We start from the raw sequence: 21031 nt of genomic DNA on the forward strand, positions 1-21031 counted from the left end.
TTGGTTCATGAAATATTTTCGTTTATTCTGAGCAAAGTACAAAACACGTTTTCAGCTTAAGATCTAGTGGGTTACATTTGCAAAATTACTTCCATCCCTTGCGCGATCGTGAGTAATCGGTAAATGCATCATTGACAATCGCTTGACGCAACTTGAAATAATTTAATTAAGGCAACTCTGTTGTGTTATGCTATATATATCATTCTCATCCTCGCGTACATATATTTTTGTATATTTATTCCATTCGCCATTCGATAATCGTACAAAACCGATTCGATAAGTTACATACGTGATTAACGGCACTTTTCCGCCCAAAAAATCTCCAAAACGAGGTGTGTGTGTATATATGTATGTATGTATATATATATATATATGTTTTTTTTTTAGTTTATTTTATATATATGTATATACTAAATTCTATCCCGACTAGACTAGCAAGCGATCGAGACTTAAAATCGGTTTACGATTACGCTGCGTACGACTTATGTACAATTTTCGTCGAAGTGAACTTAGAGTAAGAATTGGGCTGTTGTCGAACTCCACAAATAAATTAATATCTTACTATTAAATTCCCGATTTGGCTATCCAGGTCTGCTAATACACAAGCCTTATCACGAGCCTCGCACGGCAAACAATAAATCGTACGCTCAGCTAAAATTTTTATCTTCATTTTTTTAAATAAAAGAAATTTATGACAAGATGATTCAGTATCCAATATTAATAATCCAAGAATAATTATTTTGCCAACAATTCTGAGAATTTTAATAATAATTCCACGATCAACCCATTCGACTTTTATAATGAGCGATTCATGATTTGTCGTGCTTAATTTTCACGCGCCGCTACTACGTTCTTCTTAATTCTCGTGAAATAAATTAATAATACATACATACCCCAAGTGATTAAAATACTTATTTCGATTTGAATGAAGGTACGATAAGAGTCTTATTAAGTTATGAAAGAACTTCAGTTAGATTCGCGAATGCGAAAATTCACTGCATCAATAACGCAAAAAATGTATCGCATTTATATCGTTTATATTTAAAAATTTATTGAGACGAGATTATAGTATTAATTTCATCTTTTTTGTTTTAAGAATTTTTGATCGTCGTGATCGCGTGTGAGAAAATTGTTTTCTTCATTATGAAAACGATTGCTCATCGTAGCATAAAAAATAAGAAAATATTGAATATATTGTATCTATACATATTAACTCGAGACTAAACTGGTAATATTATACACACGTGAAACGCTTCCTTATAAAACGATTATATGAAATAGGCACTCGATTGAGATTAGCGTCGAGAATATCCTATTTATATTGCTTATTACTCGATTGAATTATGTACATGAGATTTAACAGAGTTATTTGAATTACGTAACATAACGTTACGTGCCATCAAATCCATTTTATATTTGATCGATAAAGTGTGATTAATAGTTAGATCGAAACGACGTTTTCGCGCCGAACGTTTTTGTTTACTTTATGCAAGAAGTCTTGCAATACACTAAATAATACTAATTTCCCCATCGTTATCATATCACGATAATAAATTATTGTCTCTTAGCAGCTACAAGCTGCAATTACGGCAAAATATTCAATTTGAACCGGTCATGATTAAATACATCGCGTAAAATGCCGAGTAGATTCAAATGTTCGCGAAACTTATCCTTGCTATTAACTCTTCATTAATGTGTTAGATAAGATATTGTTATAGAGAAAATTCCAACTTGCGTTAGCTTGTTTTCTCGATGAAAAATTGTAGAAAAATTGTAGAAAAAAATTGGGAACGGTATTTATAACACAATTAAGATATTACGCAGTTTTTACAGACATAATCGTAATATATATATATATATATATATATATATATATATATATATATATATATATATGTACATATATGTATATTTAAATCAGTTTTAATATTTAACATATTTAACAAACTTGTATATAAATATTTTATCTACAATTTATTATATAATTTATTAAGGTGTCGCTATTTTTTTTTCTTAAATAGAGCAAATATATACATTATGCATCACAATAATGAAGAGCTAAATTCTTATACGCTTCTGCAAGGCTGTTGTTTCTGAATATCGATATATTTACGAATCACAGAGCGGTTTCGAGGGTAGGAGCACTCGGGCTGCGCTCGGGCGGTGCAACGTTTTGCGTCACCGCGTGTCGCGGAGATTCCGATCGCGCTCTGAACCTCTTGCTGAAATAGAGATTTTGCGACGGGTTAGTGCTCGTTGGTGTGCTGGCCAGGAACTGAGCTCTCGCCAGTTGGTTACTGATCCTCCTTGACTCGAGAGCACTCACGGGATCCTGACTTTTGGATTCGACCGAGCCCTTCGAATACCGTATCGTCGTACTGACGATATCGTTTCGAGGTATCAAGAACGAATCCTGGTTGGTTATTGCAGGATCGTTAGATATGTTTGTGATTAATTCTCGTATTTGGTTGTTTTGATTCAGCGATTTGATCGCAGGATCGATGTTATGAAATTCGTTCATTAATGTCTTGTCTGTCGTTAATCTATCATTGTTGATTTTGTCCTTGTGATCGGTAGCATGCAAGTGATTTGGTAAATCGCTGCAAAGATCTAGCTGTCGTCTGGAATTCATTCTTGAAAGATGTATTGGAGATGTATTTTCCGGTGAGGGCTTCATAGCCTTCTCCTCCGCCGCGGTATCCTCGATTATGGTGGACGAAAGGACGTCGGTTCTTGGAGTTTGGAATCTCCAGACTGAGCGTGGACTCAAAACTTTGGCTAAAGGACTCTGATGAGCGTTGGGCGACGATTGCTGTTGCTGTTGACACTGATGGCGCGATAGTTTTAGCTGTTCTGCAGCCGATAATCGCATGGGATTAGCTTTTACACTCTGTTGAAGAAGCAAACGTTTGAAATCCATCCGCGATGTAGGCGACTGCACCGTAGTCGGTATCTGAAATGGATTGAGCAAAATTAATGACAGAAATGAATTATAGCAAAATTTTTAAACGTAAAATTGTTTTTTAAATTAGAGATATTAATTTATGTTATTAAATCAAATAAACAAGTGTTTATTCTTTAATTTTAAATAAAATAACAAAAAGATGATGGCCAATTTTTTTGTTTGATAGAATTGAATACGATTTGTCTTTATATTTCTGATTTTCGTTATCAGTGCAATTACCTCTGAAGAAACTTTTTGAGATTCCGGACTCCAACTGTGCCTGGTGCCAGCCGGTGTCTTCAACAAGGAATTCATCGATCCATACGGCGACACATTCTCATTGTCATTCTCATTTAGCTTGATATTGAGTCTTTTTTTAGATTTATGAATCGCGGCGAATAGCTCTTCGTTGGACATGGTACTTTTGGTAGGCGACAGGACCAAATTGGTCGGTGTCGTCCTACCGGAAGAAGTCTGGATAGGAGTGCTTCTACCTGAGGAGCTACTCGTCGGTATCGGTGACGAGCAATTATTGCCGCCGGCGGTGGTCAGAGCTAGACGTTCCGCCACAGTTGGCATCGATCGTCCGTAATGGTTGGTGGGAGTGGACGACTTGAAACCATTTCCATAACCGCCGTGGCCGATCGGCGAAATTGGATTATTCCTCAAAATGTCCGCGTTAGGAGACTTTATAAGAGGATCGTTGGCAGGAGAAGATGCGAAGAATCGATAGCCGAGTGCAGCTAGATTTAGAGGCGTTGCGAACCTGCATAAGACAATAAAGCATTTGAAATATGAGGAATAATAATTATCGCAATAGATTAGATGATTTATTTTTAAATGATTTATCTTTTTTTTATCGGTCTTGATATAATAAAGATAAAGATTTTAATAACTAGTACGACCAATTATGATATTATGATATTGACAATAATTTTATTAATTTTTAATCTTCTGACACATGCATGCTAAATAATTTACATCTTAATTGATTTAAGAGTGAAATTGTGTAACAAAAAAAGATTTGACTCTTCTATTTTTCCATTAATTCTTCTTGCGATTCTTACCTATTTCTGACATCCACGACCGATTGTGGTTGACTCTGCACGAATCTGCTTTTTGTCTCTGCTTGTTCTAAATTTCTTCTCTCCGCATCTATATGAGGAATATGTTGAACTTGTTCCATTTTCTCCACGATCGTGACTTTCTGTTGACCCTGTTTCGCTAGCATATGCATGCTGCTGAGAGAACCACGTCCTAGGCCTCTGGTGATGTCCGGTGTAACGCTACGAGGTGGTTCGATCTCTCGTTGAGGCCTTCTCGTCGGCAGCGTGTAAAACTGCTGTTGATTAATATCTCTGGTCGGCGAACAGAGTTGCTGGTTTCTCGCATTGTGCATATGCACCGTCTGATAGTTGCAAGTTCGTTGCTGATACTCGTAGTTCGACATCTTTTGCTGATCGAGGAGATTTCTGCGATTGTCATATTGCTGGATATTTCGATGAACATCATAGATATCTTGCTTTTGATCCTGCCCAATCGGTTGCTCATTTTCGGAATAGGTTCGCAGATTTGGTAGTTTCGTATCTTTTAAGATCTTTTCTTGATATTTCTGCGACTTTTGCCGATCTTCGGGCTTCGGTGGGGCAATATAGGGTGGTGGTTGAACGATCGCCTGAGGTGGTATGGATTCCGGAGGTAAAGTCAATAAAGTATTGTCTGTAACAATTAAAAAAATGTCTTTATATGTTTTGTAGGTAATAAAATGATAATAAATATTCTTAGATTAGTACAATCATTTTCCTTAGATTGATAAAATTCCATATGGAAATTATTGTCTTCTAAATAATCTTTGAATATGAATTTTTTGAAAGTTTGTTAGATTTTAAATCATGCCTATAATATGTTACAATTGTGATAAACTTTACTATACTATAATACTATACTATACTATAATATTTATCTCTTACTGCATTACAATTGTTTAGAGATATTATGATTAGAAATCACATAAGAGAAAGATTTATATGGTTATGAATCTTATGTGTTAAGTACAGTATGTGTTATGTACAGACTTAAATATATGTTAAAATTAAAAATATTTACATGAAGATTATTATTAAAATTGCAATTGATTAGCTAAAGCAAAGCGACCACATTGCAAAAGCACACAAACACAAACATGCAGCGAACAAAAACATATGAATGTCATTATACAGCGCACGAGTCTGTCAATTTTTATATGAGCTATTTAATTTAGTAAATTAAATTTTAATATTCAATTAAAAAATTAATCAAGTATTTAATAAAATTGAATAAAATTTGCTAAGATAATATATCACGTTTAATATATTAAGTCACATATACAGATTTTATATTTTAAGATATTTTATATAAAACTTACATAATGTGCAATTTAATATATTTTAAAGGAAGATATTCAAGAATTATTAAATTATTATTTACAAAAAATTACGTTTATCTTTATATCAAACTTGTGCTCAATACCTACCAAAATTAAAAAAAAAAAAACATACTCACCAAGTACATGGAGCATGGAACTATGATATGTGGGTGAATTACTAGTGAGGGGTGCCACACGCGCATGAGGTGCATTTTTTTTCTAAAACTATATAGTAGCCACATATAGAAATAAAAATAAAACAAAAAATAATAAACAAAAAAAACAGGCGGGAACTTAGGATGGTGCAATATTTACAATCTCAAAGGTGCGTATGATGTGCACATGGGAGATGAGACGATAGAGAAAAAGACAGAGAAAAAAAATGACAAAATGCAAATGCTTTCCAAAAAGAATAACGTCTATTCATATACATTTCTAAATTGTTAAAATGACATCGTTTCGTCGGCAATAGTAATATTTTAATTTTTATGTACAAGACAGGATGCGATGGCGCATCGGATGAACTAGGAGAAAGAAAAATGTACATGTCTATAATAATAAACGTATGCTTACGAAACGGCGGGTGTAGGTCTCTTAACGTTCTACACATATATACACATACGGTACACGCTGATAGCGCATGCTCCTCTGCCCAGGTTGTAAGTACGTCCTCGTGATATTAGTTGCAAGCTGATTAATTAACGCTGCTACGTCAGAGTAACACCGTGCGGCGGTAAAATGCGACTCGAGTCCCGTTGCTCCGCGATTTCAATTAACGCGTATGCAACACGTTTTACGACCGGTGTACTATTATCCCGCATACTATTATCCTTCAAGTAAGCGGCACGAAATCGCGTACATATACGATGCTATCGCGCTAACTAAACGCTAGCGAGGTCGACGTGATAACTATCGTGTAGATTATAGGCGCGGCATATACCTATTACAAGAACGGCATTATATCGTCAATAAGGGAAGTAATCGTTTCGAACACGTTAATCCTCCGTGAAATTTGCTTAATATTCTCTAAAATGCAATTTTGTTACATCGAAATAATCCATTTCCACATTCCATTGCGGATTAAATTTCTGTCACAATCTGATATCGTATATCGATGTATATTGTGACAAAAGTTTAATGATGTATTACTAATCTTAAAAAAACTAAAAAATCTAAAAAAAACTTTCAACAAAACATATACATTTTTAGCAACCAAGATCCTGCTTGCCGAGAAATTGGCTGATTCTTTCAGTTGTTTTATTAACATGTCCTCCTCCTCAGTCCTATTTTGCTCGTGTCCGAGCGTGGTGATCTCTCTCTCTCTGTCTCTCTCTCTCTCTCTCTCTCTCTCTCTCTCTCTCTCTCTCTCTCTCTCTCTCTCTCTCTTCCTCTCTCATATACCTGTGGTGCACACGATGATTATATGATGATTATACACAGGTATATGGGACCTACAGTTTAACGCTGAACGCTTTCGAACGGTAAATTCTTGGTAGAGAGACATGCTGCTCATGTGACAAAGTTACTCTCGATGGTTTGCTATTGCCAATGTAAATATTTTGGCTCTGCCGGGAATCGAACCCGGGATCTCTGACATAATAGACCAATGCGCTGTCTACTATGCCACGCTTGCTCTCGGCACATGTACTATTAACATGTACTCGGCGTATATTAATGTAATATCTATTTTTTTCAATACCTTTCACGATCGCAAAAAACGATCGTATAAATGGCAAACACGATGTCACCCTGATTGAGACCCACAGTTGCAGCTAAGGTGGTCTATGTACCCACAGTTAGTTCTTGTTAGTTAGTGGTAGACGCTACTTACAACGAGAGGCGAGCACGCATCTCGAGCAAACATGCGATACTGCAAGTTAAGGCACATTTATGAGGGTTTCACAAGCATGCCGGAACACAAATTGTCCTTATCTCGTTTATAGGAGACGACGGTTGTTCATCAGGATATTTAATAGTGATCAACTAATCATCAGACGTGAAAATCCTAACACATTTTCAATCGGATGGACGGTTAATTTTGTGTCATCAAATTACCAAGTCATCATAAATCAATTACATTTCAAGTAAAACATAATATTTATATATGATTTAGAGTAACAAATATAATAACAAATATATATCATATCTAAAGCTCAAGAATAATTTTAATGGAAATTTTTTTAAATTTCACAGTAATTTCTAATTATAATAATAGGCGAAAGATAATTAGCAAAATGTAAAGGTAACTTAGATATAAAAATATGATTTTCGTATCATTTATATGCAGATGAAGGTCAATAACTTAATTTTACACGAAGTGCTGTTTATCTACCAATGGTGAATAGAGTACAAGGGAAATTAAGGACATCGTAACTCCGTTACATTCACGCTTATTACATTCACGCTTATTACATTCACGCATACATCATACATGACGCGTACGCATCAAAAGCATGATTTTCTCTTACTGCTATCAACGCGAAAGAAATCACGTTCATACGTCATTGTGATCATTATTTTCTACCCTCGTTCTGGACTTATCGCTCGCAAAGGCGAAATAAAGAGCGAGCTGCGACGAATTACGCATTTATCGCGAATAGATAGCAATTTTATAGGCTATGACTAATCCTTTCTTGATCTTTTCACAGATTTATTTTCATGGTATATGATTTATTTATGCTGCGTCGCAAGAAACAGTCGCAGAAGCTGCGCAAATCAACAACGATAACAGACTCATTAACTTCATCGTGAGAATCGTCATAACTGCTTCTAGCGACGCAACAAAATATTTTTATGTGCGTAAAATAAACAATAACATTAATAAAATACGGATATTATTGGTAGCAAACACAATTTGGTATAATTCCTCATCAGAGAATATGCTGGTAATAAATATAGTTACTATAAATATACGACAGATTGAACCTTGTTTAAATTGGCTATATAAGAAACATGTTGCTGTATATTTCCTCAATAAGATGACTTAGTGCTCGTTCCATGTAAAAGCCAAAAATCGAAATAACATAAATTATTTATGTTTTGTGTCACTGGCCATACGCGTTATGATTATACAAATGAATGCAGGTTAATGTAATATTTTCAATTAAACAGCTAATTATATATTCAATTAAACAGCTAATTATATAAATTATATTTAAACTTAATATTTTGCGTATATAATTACACTTGTCTTTAACATAAATAACGTAAAAATCGTGCTTACAGCCGATTTCGCAACGATGTATACTTATTTGTATCGCATCGGCACGATTTCTTTGTACATCTAAATTGGACGGATTTGTTCTTGTTACATCTCGCACTTCAGCATATATATTATATTCTGCAACTGAAAATAATTAACGAGAAGATAAAGATTATCTGCATACTGTGGAATCAAATTCGATGCCAAGAAATTTACGCGTGTTCTCTCTCTCTCTCTCTCTCTCTCTCAACAACACAAATTATCTGCGAGTTAACCATTATTGAATTTCACTTACGATTTTACGCAATAGTTTCGCTCATTTCAAGGTCTTCAAAAATTTCAAGGCATCACAGGTCGTCCAAGACTTTGATTATCATACAGTTTTTTTTATCTCGTCCGATGTATATATATATACATATATATATATATGCGCGTTGATTGACAACAACGCGCTAATATTATTGTTTATACATTTTGGAAGATCATGTACGTTACGCGTCTTGAATAAAAGTCCGCTTTTGTGATAAGCACGCATGCGGCGCGCGATTTGTTGTGCATTCGTTCGTCAAGTTGGAACTATCGCAACAGGAGCAAATTACTGGCGAGAATCGACTTTTTCATCCCTCTCATTTTTTCTTTAAAAATCTCTTGTTTTCAATATACGATACTTTCCACTGAAATTCTTTGCTTTTCGCTGTCTCTCTCTCTCTCTCTCTCTCTCTCTCTCTCTCTCTCTCTCTCTCTCTCTCTCTTTCTCTCTCTCTCTGTCTATATAAAATTTCTTTATAATCATGCGCCAGTTTTGCAATACCGATAACAACGCGCGGTCACTCACGCGATGCCGACACTTGATGCTCTTCAATGATGTCACTGTCATAATCACGGACAGACAAATTAATGTTCCATTTGCCTATTTGTGTTTCAAACATTTAATGAAATAGAGATAGCGCATCGATAGCGCAAAAAGAGAAAAGAAAAAATAATTTTGTCGCCGTAAAATATCTTAATTTTTTTTCTACATAAAAAGAGAAAATAAATCGGAAATATAATGAATATAAATATAACATATAATAAAATTTATTCTCTAATATATACGAAAATTAAAAATTATTAGCCAAAGATATATGCTTAAAATTTATTATGACTGTTATGAAAGTATTATAGTATAAAATTTTTAACAAATGTTATTTAAAATATATTATAAATATGTTATTTAAAATATTTCCAAGTCCAAAATCTGACAAATCTATAGCGTCTCAAAATAGAATTTGTATAAAAAAATGATTTGTATATCAGTGAATATTTTTTTCGTATGTTCAAAATTATCAGCTTATGTAACGGATATAAATAAACCTTTTTTGCACGAGTTTCGCGTTATTATACAAAATATTTTGGCTTCAAGATTAACGTATTTAAAGAGGAAATAATCAAGTTCGGAGCAAACATATACAACACGCATATGTATACGATAACATTTCCTCTCTAATTACAAGCGATTGATTTAAACTGTCGTCAGAGAAAATTTAGGGAAATTTCCAAAACGACAGAAACTTGTCGGCACAAAGAATAAAGCATAATCGAATCGACATGTTAATAAAAATATAAAGATGTATTCATAAATTTCAATCTCTTCTTCATATTTATGATACAACAACTTTAATCTAGATGTCACAACAAATTTATTTATCAAGTTTATTATTTCTCTATAGATAAGTAAAATTAAAAACTTTATTAAACATAAAAATTTATTATTTAAGAATGAATTCTCAAATCTTTATACATTTATTAATTATTTGAAGTTAAACAATTTTATTTTTCAATTCAACAATTTTATTAATCAATTTTAAACATTATTTGGAGTAATGCAATTAAAATGATATTTATAATAAATTGAAGCACTATGACAAATTATATTTCCAGGTAGAAAATTTTCTTCAAATATAAAAAAAAAAAATGAAAAATTGAAGACAACTCTAATGATAGTGACAAATTGGACTGGAGTTAAATTTGCAATTTATAAGGATACATCTTATATTTAAATGCAAATGCAAATTGCAAATTAATGATTGTGAAGCGACGCGATATTTTTTAATATCTTTTGATATTTAACTTACGAGGGGGTCGCCTGGTCGCGATGAAGAGCAGATGTCTCGCCAGCATGTTGAAGCGTTGCCCGGCGACTGATCGAGCCGGGAATCGTGAATCGACTTACGACCGCGCTGCTCCGTCTATCAGTAGTATTGCTTCGGCGACTGTCTGTCTAGCGACAAGGTTTCCTCCTCGTTTTTATACCGATAATGTATCTTATCATCGCGCCACATTAAAAATCCGATTTCGTTCTGTATTCGAATCATCCGATTAATATACTTGTGAAGCTTTCAAAGACTTTCCGAAAGTGATTTCCTCGAACTCACGGGTCGTCACAATTCATGGACAGTCGAGAGTTTAAGGATAACAATCACAAAAAATAAAAGAAAAAAACCAATGATCTAGGAAGAACGTGATTAGACGCGATAATGATTTAAAGAGATGTGATTTCGCATGTTTGTGAGAATACAAGTTGATTTTCTGCGAAAACCCATTTTATTAATTGGAATCGCGATTTCCGGAATAGATCGAGACGAGAGAGGCGAACTTTACGGACGAAGAACGAACGGTTCTGCGATTTGTTCGACCGAATCAAAGCACACTGAAAGCGTCGGGGCGCGTACGAAAGTATTTCAATCCTCGCGGTGGGGATTTTTGTTTATCGACACCCCGGCCATTATCGTGCCGGGATAAATATCACGTCTGATGCAATTCGCGTTGCTTGTTGAGCCAGCGGCTAATGACGCTGATAAGGGTTAACAAAGTGACTATTTAACTGAGAACTTCGTGGGAGTTTTCCAGTGGCTTGCTAAAGCGGAAGATTGCTTTACTCGCCACCCTAATGCGATAATTTCCTGTTTCCCCCGGCCAGACAAAGTTTCAGACGTTTGGCAATTTAATGTTATTTTATTTAATCTAGATCGAGTAATACGAATATAAGTTTAATTAATTAGTTCTAATCCAGTGCAATCGGTTCATTCAATTTTGGATATTAAGACTCCGATTTTAAAGAAGATTATTATATTATTTTTAATATTTTCAATGTTTTTTTTTTAACTTTACGCATGACAACTATAAATAAAAAAATCTTGAAAGTTTATCGTACATGAAAAATACAAAGTTTGGGAAGAACAAGTTTGTTCAATAAAAGAAGATATAAAAATTAATTGTTATCGGCCATCCTATTAATTTACTTTTTTTATATACACTCTCGAATGTATTCGGCTTATCGATAAAACTAACGAGCTCTAAAATATTCCGCCTATAAGAACGGAATATTGTCATTAGATAATAAAACTTTGGATTTATCTCCTCATAAGTATTAAACACACCGCGGGGATCGTCGGCCGACTCGCAGCTGGAAAGATCGGACACGAGTGTCAGATAAGAGAAAACGTGACCGGTATGCGTGTTTCTCTGTCTTATAGCTTTGTTTGTATGTGAAAAAAATTGATCGATCTCGCTCTCGTGACCGTCGAACTGTTCGTTCGCTGGTCTCTGCTCCCGTCGATTCGCGAGAATGACACTGTCCCGATGATTCCGACTTTTACGTAACGCGTTGCAATCCGCTGCGCGCCGATATCTCCCTTGCGACTTCTCGCTCCAATTATATCTGATTAGACCTTGATGATTCCTGCCCATCATCCGATCTATTTTATGCGATGATCTTACCATTATTTATTTAACGTCGAGATATCAAAGTCTCAATGCATCAAAACCATTCTCCGCAGAATTATCGCGCCGGCAAGAACTCCGCCAGCAAAAATTCCGATTTTCGAGAAATCGCGATTTTTGTTGCACAAAAGCTTAGAATCTTTTCAGTCTTGAGAAAGCATATTCTATTTTAAAATAATTTTAACTTGTTCTTCAAAGCATTCTCTTTGAAGACATTGTTTTACAAATGTTGAAATAAAATAGAAATGTTAAGAAATATAAAAATCTTTCTTTGGAGAGAAAAAAAATATTAATTTTAAAATTAATAAAAATCTTGCTTTATAAAAACAAATTATGTCCTGTTATAATCTTTTTTAATTTTGACTTTTTAAATGTCAATCAACAATTACTAAGATTTAAAAACACAATTTAATTGTAAATTATTTTTCAAGACAATTTTGTATTTATATATTTGTATTTATAATATTTTTATGACTCACTTACTGAGCACACAATTATTAATTACTAATACTATCGAGAAAAATGTCTGGTTGAATTTCTGGTTGAAAAGGGACAAATCCAAATTTTCTGCTTAAATCTATTAAAATTTTAGTTGAGATAACCGGATTTCTAATTGATATAATCAGAATCTTCTGATTTGTCCACTTTCAACCAAACATTTTTCTCAGTATACAATTAGAAGTATTCTCATTAAAAAAAAAAAAACAGAAAATCTTCCGAAAAATATTCTAGTACAGATGCACTCGATGCCTTTGACCATAAGATATTTTATCACGTATTATCACTCTTCAAGCATGTAATGATATGGTTATTCTCGATGGAACCCACGTCCATCTATTTTTCTAATCGTGACCCGGCTTATGTCAGAACTTGCAGTCACACGCATTATCTCATCATTCCCGCTTCTTATCGGCATTGCAAAACTAAGGTTGTCGCTTCGCATACTAATGCAATATTCTTTATCAAATCTCAAATGCCATTAGTGGAATATTTAGACATATCTTAGTCACGTCCAGATCCAGAATTTTTATAGAATTATTATTAATATTGATAAGATGAAAGGATCTCATTTTAAATATTGTAATTTTTGTATTAGTATTATTTTGATAATTAAAGAGACATTCTTTACCAGATTTCTGTGTCGGTACTAGAATATTTGAGTACCTTAGCTGGTTCGAGGTCCAAAGCCCTCGGTCTAGGACTAGTCGGCATCGATTGGATAGAGGCCATCAGATTGTTATTGAAAATTACGTTGTTATTAATTCGCGGTTCCGGAATAATAGAAACCGTCTCAGGATAATTGATTCTCTCTCTCAATAATTCCTCCTGTAATTCTTCGGAGGGCGTCCTACAAATTTTTGATGATTTCTCTTGATTACTCGCGGAGAACTTTTTGATAAACATGATCGGACTGTTTGCCATGCGATAACTTTCGCTACGTTTCACCTTGCGATCCACTCTGCCGCTATGTATCGAATCAGAATTTTTTGCGGTTTGATTATCTAATTCCGTGCAATCGATAGTCGTATTCTTGTCGCTGATATCGCAATCATTGAGCGCTGTATTAGCCTCGACTGTACTTTGACCATCGGAATTAGGCTTTTTCCTACAAAAGTTTGGAGTATCGAGGTCCGAAACTAAGAGCTTCCTACATAACTTGGGCGTGTTCCCGGTTGCTTTCAAGATCTTTGGATAGAGGCCTGACTTTTCAAAGTGTAATCGTGAGTTCGCGGAATTAAGACTAACAGGATTATGATTGATCTTGGACGAAGCTATCGCGCGAACGCTCGTCTCGACAGCATCGCCGTTAATTATCGGCGGATGATTCTCGTCGCGGTCGAGTTTGCGCTTCGCTTGCCTGTCTATCGCCTGCGAGCCCTGGCAGATTCTGGCTTTGTCTACGGGTCTCTCCCCCGGCTCTTGGAGCTTGTTGCTCGGTGCTAAAGCGAGAGTCGGATTGCCGGAAGACTGCTGTCTAGATTCGTCCTTAGAGTGTGACGGAGCGGTTACGGTGCGTGATGTCTCTAATCTACCGGTGCGGCCAGTGCAATCGCGGTGCTCGTCAGTGCTGGACGTCTTACCTTCGTCGCCTTGCACGTTGACGTAAGCCCCGCGGACCTGTCTGTGAGGACTGATCGGACTCGTGGGACTGACCACGGTTGCTGGCGTGCGCACGTAATCCGGACTGATGGCGCGATCCGGACTTCGCGCCGCCCGAATGATTAGCTTGCCCAACTGAGGCGATGTCGGCGGGATGGTTCTGATGTTTGATGCATCCACCGTGTCGACGCTCTTTGTGACAGCGCGGATGTTCGGCATAGCGCGATGAAGTAACGGCGATGGACTTGGTGATATGCCTTCCCTCACGAAAGGACCTGAATATTGTGTCGTATAAAAACCCGAGTTTTTTTTGCAATGCAAGAATCAATTAAAGACTACCGGGGTCTGATAATTGACTTTGTCATTTGATCAGTTTCATTTCCTCTAAGTGATTGAAATTTATTGATTGCAACCAAAAAGTGATACTATTCACTTTGCCAAATTGGGACTCATGTGGAAAACAAATTTGCATTGTCATCGCGTTAATCAAAAAGGCAATGTTAAATATTTAATCTAAATAATAATAAATAATAATCAACATACCTGGATTAAATGTGGTATGCGCTCCCTTTCTTCTCTTCAAACTGTCAGACGAGTAAACGACTTTGCCTTCAGAATCTAGGGTGACTCGAGCACCCTGCCGTTTTCTTTCTAATGATGAATCTGGTTTCTTCGGCAATTCGCTCAAACTCACATACTCTGCATCTTTCTTGAAGATATCGGAATTGGCGTAGGTGACGGTAGGTTGGACGGTAGTCATGCCCGATGACGATGACGATGACGATGACGACGACGATGACGAGGGTGGATCCGCGGGGCGTTTGTCGTTGTTGTTTCTCACGTCGGCTATGGTCACATAGTCGCCGGAGTCTGCATTCGACAGTTCCTGCACAGCACCGTTCTTCGTTGCGTGCTTCTTGCCCGGAAGCACGCCGCGAAGTTTGTCCAGGACTCCGCTCAATGGACTGATTTTAATCGATAACGATGATTGGCCTATCGTAATCGATCTGTCGTTATTGGTGGCTGCTGGCAACACTTGCACAGTGGCGTACAGGTTCTTGTCTTGGCCGTTGATCACCTCCATCTTGGAAGTGCCAACGGTAGCAGACATCAGCACCGACCTGCCGCTCTGAAGTTCAGTTCTCCTTGTCGACTCGTTCGTTTTCTTCTCGTTTTGCTCTGTCTCTCTTGCGTGTTCATCGTCAGACACCGGTGGCGTGATCACGCACATTGAAGGAATCCGACTGGTCGTGATCGCTGTTTTCGAACGAATTCTCTCGATTCTCTCGCAACCTTCCAAATCGCTGGATTCCGAGTACTCAAACTCAGAGCAAGAACGGCCGGTACAGGCTGGACTCGAAGCAGATTCAACGGGAGATGAAGATGTGTTATGACCGCTGTCGGGCGATTCTCCGCCGTTTTGATTTTGACCGTGAACCTAGAAAATTAATTGATACAATGAAGATATCAAATACAGATGTTTACAGATGTTTAACAATGTAACAACTTTTTACAAATAGTAAAGTTTGTTAAAGTAATGTTTAATAATTCTATTAATTGCTAAAAATTAATTTTTATTATAATATTATAAATATTTTATAGAGAGAAGTTAATGCTAGTTTTTTAAATAAAAAGTAAGTTTTAAAAACTCACTTATTTTGAAAGCTAGAGAAATGAAAGTTAATTAAAATCTAGTATTTGTATATACCCATAAGATACTGGCATCGTATTATAAAAAATTAATATATTCATCGTTCATCATCATTGATCATTTTCTCGCTTAAAATTTAGATATTTATTCTAGTTTATCTTTAACTTATTCTATTCTTTCCATACTTTTCCAAAATAAATAAATATTCAGTTTAATTGCCAATTTCATTCTACTATTTCTTATCACAGTGAGAATATTAAAGCTTGAATTTACCATAGCAACAACCGTGAGGCTAGATTTGCGTTCAGGAGGCAGTGGGGCCATAAGCGCGGTGCAAACCGTTCCAGCCGAGCTGGTCGTCGTAGAAGTCGATCCTCTACCAAATAATTCGTATTCATTTTCGATAATTGGCGAGATAGGATCCGAACTGATATCGTTGGTTTTGGTCAAAGGATTCTGGGGCATGAGTTCCTCCTCTCTAAGAGTTTTCAGGCCTGAATCCATATGAAACGAAGTATAATATCCCTCAGTGTCACAAGAGTACACTGATGATGTTTCACCGTCATCGGAAAAGGGCACCACAGTGATGTCCTGAATAATGTCCGGTGTTAAAGTGCCCTCAGAGGTTACTGAGGATGAGGCTGAGGTGTCCCTTCCCTTGAGTCGCCTCATATGACTTAGAGAAGTAGAAGACGTGCCGATCGAAGCTGTCGTTGTGGATCTGAAATAATATATTCCAATATTAAATAAATTTTTCTTTAGAATAGTTTCTTTTTAATCTCTAGTTCAAAAAATTTGGATAAATTTCAGTTTCCTGGAATGATTAAAATTTAATTGAATTTCATCCTAAGATTAAATAATTTCTTTTTAAAATTATATCATATTCTGTAACATCATCTAGAATTCATCTTAAAGATATTATAATTCCCATTAAATTATTGATCATGTTAAAAAATATATAATTCGTCGTACAGTCAGTAAAGTTTAAAAAGATTTCAAGATGTTCCCTTAACATTGAGACAATCTCTATTCCGTTTCTTCCTCTTACCTGGGCTGATGCGTGGTAGTGGTGGTCTCGCTGCCGATGCTAGCCCTTCCGCTCTCGGACGAGGCGCTCCAGTTTCCGGAGCTCGAATGCGGTGCATCGTCGCGGTTACTGCCCTTCCGTCGTTCTCGCCTCTGGGCGGCGCTCTCGCGCAATTTCACGCTCGGCTGTTTATTGTCTGTACTCGGTACCGATACCGGTATGCTGGCCGTGCTCTTGCCACTCGAACTCGATGAGCTCGGCTTCCTCTCGTGCGATTTGTCCCTCCTGCGCTTCGTAGTCACCGTCTCATAGATATTAATCTCCTCAGGCGATCTCGTCTGCCCTTGAACCTGCTCGCTTCTCTCCGCGTTGATTACCGTCGGTTCCTGCTGCTGCTGTTGTTGCCGCTGCTGCCGCTGCTGCTGCTGCTGCTGCTGCTGCTGCTGCTGCTGCTGTTGCTGCTGCTGCTGCTGCTGCTGCTGCTGCTGCTGCTGCTGCTGCTGCTGCTGCTGTTGCTGCTGTTGGCTCGATTTCGGACTGATTAGTTTCAGTCTAGACATGCCCCATGCTTTCAGCGTGTTGAAGTGCGATTTCTTTTCCGTAGGCGAATCTTTTTTCGTGGAATCCAGAACATCCGTACTCGCTGAACGATGCGCTCTCGGTGTGGCGCTTGGCAGCGTCTCCTCGGGCTCCTCGCCAGTCGTTTCCCTACAGCAATAAATAACCTTAATGACGTGAACACGATGCGAAATGCTGTACCGAGCGCGATTTGCATAGCGCTTTAAGAAGCAATAAGGATCACGCGCGAGCATGATTAATTGGGTAAATAACGCGACAATGATTTTGTTACGGACTTATTATTCATGTATACTTCATACTTCGATACACGAGTTGGATTGTTGAATCTCGTGGGAGGTCCTGCGTGCAACACCGTACAATGATACAAAGATGGTCTGAAACTATTATCACAGCAATGGGAGTACAAAGATAGAGTAAGGGAGATTCTTCGTGCTTGGACGACTGCGAAAATATGAGCGCACTTTATCGAGCGTGACAAATCGCCGACTATTTTCGAGGTATAGATCTCCGGAGTCGCGTCTTTATAGTAACAGAACTGCTGCGATAAGATGTATCCGAGCAAAATGCATATTTCTTACTTACACGAGTATATTTATTATGTCGTAAAAGTTGAAAGGATTGAGCATTCAATGAATGGTCCATGAATCTCTTTAATAATAACATTTCTTAGTAATCCTTTTTAAACAATAAAAAATTATCACAATAATTTTTATATTTTCTTGTATAAATCGAACAATATTAAGACGGTTACCTTGAAACGATATATCGTAAAACGAGAATTAAAAAAATAATTAACTTTTATTAATTCCAGAGTCTAAATAGCGTATTTTATAAACCAGAATTATAATTATATAAATTTGGAATACAAAATATGAGATAAAAAGAGATTGTTATGTAAAATCTAAAATGGTAGCAACTAAAAAAATAGAAAACAACGCTAGTGGAGTCTTCAAAATTCTTCGATTAAGATTAAAAGGGTTGAAGGAACTGTGAACACTAACCCTCCAATAGCTTGTCGAATCTCCTTCTGATCGGTACCGGCGATCGTGTTTCGTCTCTTCCCCCTCGGCCTGCGCGGTCGTGATCTCCTCTTCACCGCCGTTTCCTGAGTTTCTGGCCCTGACAGCAAGGACCTCCTCCTCATCGACATTCTTTCGAAACCTCGTCCGCTCACATCCACCGCTACGATTTCCGCCGGGAATCTACGATGAAAAGCATGCATTTCAGGATCACAATAGGAAGCTTGTCGGTCTGTCATTGATACAAAACTGAATAGAATAGATGTAGAAGAAAGAACACATCAAGTCACGTAACAGGAAGCTGTGCGACAGACTTTTGACTTGTACACGCTTAATTTTCATTAGTTTTCATATACGTATATTATATATAACAAATTGTAATAATCTGATTGTAAGCTCTCCATAAACTACTTCAAAAATTAGCAATTTTCATTCAAAACTCAACTTTTTGGCAATTTTTTAATTATTAATCGTGTTTTCTTTCTCATAATTTTTTAATCAATAATAAAATAAAATCTATATTAATCAAATGTCGAACGTAGTAATTTCTTAAACAAAATCAATAAATCAATTACATTTTTATATTTCATCGATCTTCTCCAAATTAAATGATTTACTATGAAAATCTGACAACAGTAAAGAAACTTGTCGAAAAATTTAAAAAGTAGGTTGAAAGTAGGTTGAAAGGTTTTTGATACTTTATTAAGATTATCAAATCATCGATTATATTTTTTTCAATGGTATAAAGATTTTCCTGTCTCTATGTGTCTACGCGCGGCAGTTTCTACAGTTTCCCGTTCTATCGGCAATCAAGCGACGTATTGAGATAAACCGCTTACTTGAGCGCGATAGCCTGAACCTGTTCCTCGGGGCTAGGTAGCTTGTGATCGACGGCATCGTCGCTGGTCGTGTCGCCCAGTATCCTGGACGAGCAGTCCGGCGGAACGGTGACGTCGCCGAGCGCTTCGGCAGATGTCCATCTTCGAAGATCCTCGATAGCAGCCGGCTGCAACGGAGTAATCATATGCACAATAAAGTCACCGTCCCATTTATAAGACGACTCTTTTTATACGTTTTGCGTTATTGCCTGTACTCACCACTTTTATTTCCGAGAGAACACGAACGAAAGATGTATGTATTTATAAAATTTCAATATTGATCAAAAATATTGCATCAGTTATGAAAGCACGAATGTCATTACTTTGAAATGAAAAAAATATACATAAATATCAAATTTTATTTTACAATTATTTTATGGTTTCGTATCGTTAAAATTCAAAATTAAAATAAGTGATAATAGAAATTTTATGTATATATTTAATATAACAAATATCTAAAATAACACATATTTATTAAGAAATATTCAATACATCTAATATTATGTAAAAGAATATAAAATAATATTTTTTATGTAATTTTATTTCTCTTTGTTAATTTCTTTCATGATGGAATCTTAGAAATGAATCTGCTATTACAAAATTAAAGAAAAGTTGCTTGAACAGTAAAAATATAGTGAATACTTAAGGAAGCGATGCGTTTCTCCTGCAATGTAAAAGAATTGTACCATCTTATATGCGTGTGTTTATTTGGTATTTTTACGCGACCCGGTCTCAGGGAATGTAACAAATGACTCGTTTTTTTTTTCTTCCGCGGGATCTGGGAGCTCCGTAACAAGAGAATCGCCTCCTGTTCACTCCGCGGGAAACTCGACGCCGCGGTAAAGGAAGAAGAGTGAACGACATGTTTTACGCGCTGCGGCATTCGCGTGGGTGTTAACCATTGTCGGGATGTCATCTCGCCGACCAAGCGGGTTTCACGCGCGGGATACGGAACGGATTGGGTTCCAACCCGAGTCTGCTAACTTTTTCACGTGATACACTAGTCGTTGTTCGCGACTCGTCCGTGAAAACGGCTGAATTAAGCCATTGTATTGAATCTTAATTTCGTGTATTCAAAAAACAGAAGGTTCTAAGCAAAGATAACTTTTAAAATTTTTAAGAAAATTTAAAAAATTTTTTAAATATTTTAAAAAGATTTCAAAAATATTCAGATTTGATTGCTTAAATCAGCTTTGTATATTACAAAAACTCCTCCAAATACATCTGGAAGAATAGTTTAATCTATTCGTATTTTGTAAAATAATGGCTGTTAAAATAAACATTAAAACTCCATATTGTTTATACAAATTCGATTCATATCGGATTATATGATGCAAATACATATTTGTGTCCACGTTCAATCAATTCTTAAATGTCATCTTTGATGTTGAATCTTTAACAAAAAGATAATCTGTTGAATTTATATTTTTCCGCCTGTCAAGTATTACTGCCATATCGCAATCGT

At 36.3% G+C, this 21031-nt stretch overlaps 1 protein-coding gene across 2 annotated transcripts in view; it reads right to left on the minus strand.

Annotated features, from left to right (window-relative positions):
* gukh (NHS actin remodeling regulator GUK-holder) overlaps positions 1-21031 on the minus strand; it is an 83110-nt gene continuing 62079 nt past the window's right edge. The window contains exons 3-11 of one of the 2 annotated variants that reach the window (XM_089073258.1): positions 19528-19694; positions 18671-18871; positions 17112-17798; positions 16337-16784; positions 14956-15850; positions 14394-14687; positions 4012-4663; positions 3185-3710; positions 1-2953 (exon numbers count right to left, since the gene is read on the minus strand). In XM_089073258.1, the coding sequence (XP_088929384.1) occupies positions 2117-2953; positions 3185-3710; positions 4012-4663; positions 14394-14687; positions 14956-15850; positions 16337-16784; positions 17112-17798; positions 18671-18871; positions 19528-19694 (4707 nt within the window). In that variant the 3' untranslated portion in view covers positions 1-2116. The remainder of the gene's footprint in view (positions 2954-3184; positions 3711-4011; positions 4664-14393; positions 14688-14955; positions 15851-16336; positions 16785-17111; positions 17799-18670; positions 18872-19527; positions 19695-21031) is intronic. The other variant, XM_089073259.1, reaches the window with a different exon arrangement.

The sequence above is a fragment of the Pogonomyrmex barbatus genome, unplaced genomic scaffold (genome assembly GCF_055798465.1).
Source record: "Pogonomyrmex barbatus isolate J1 unplaced genomic scaffold, ASM5579846v1 scaffold14, whole genome shotgun sequence".
Lineage (NCBI taxonomy): Eukaryota > Metazoa > Arthropoda > Insecta > Hymenoptera > Formicidae > Pogonomyrmex > Pogonomyrmex barbatus.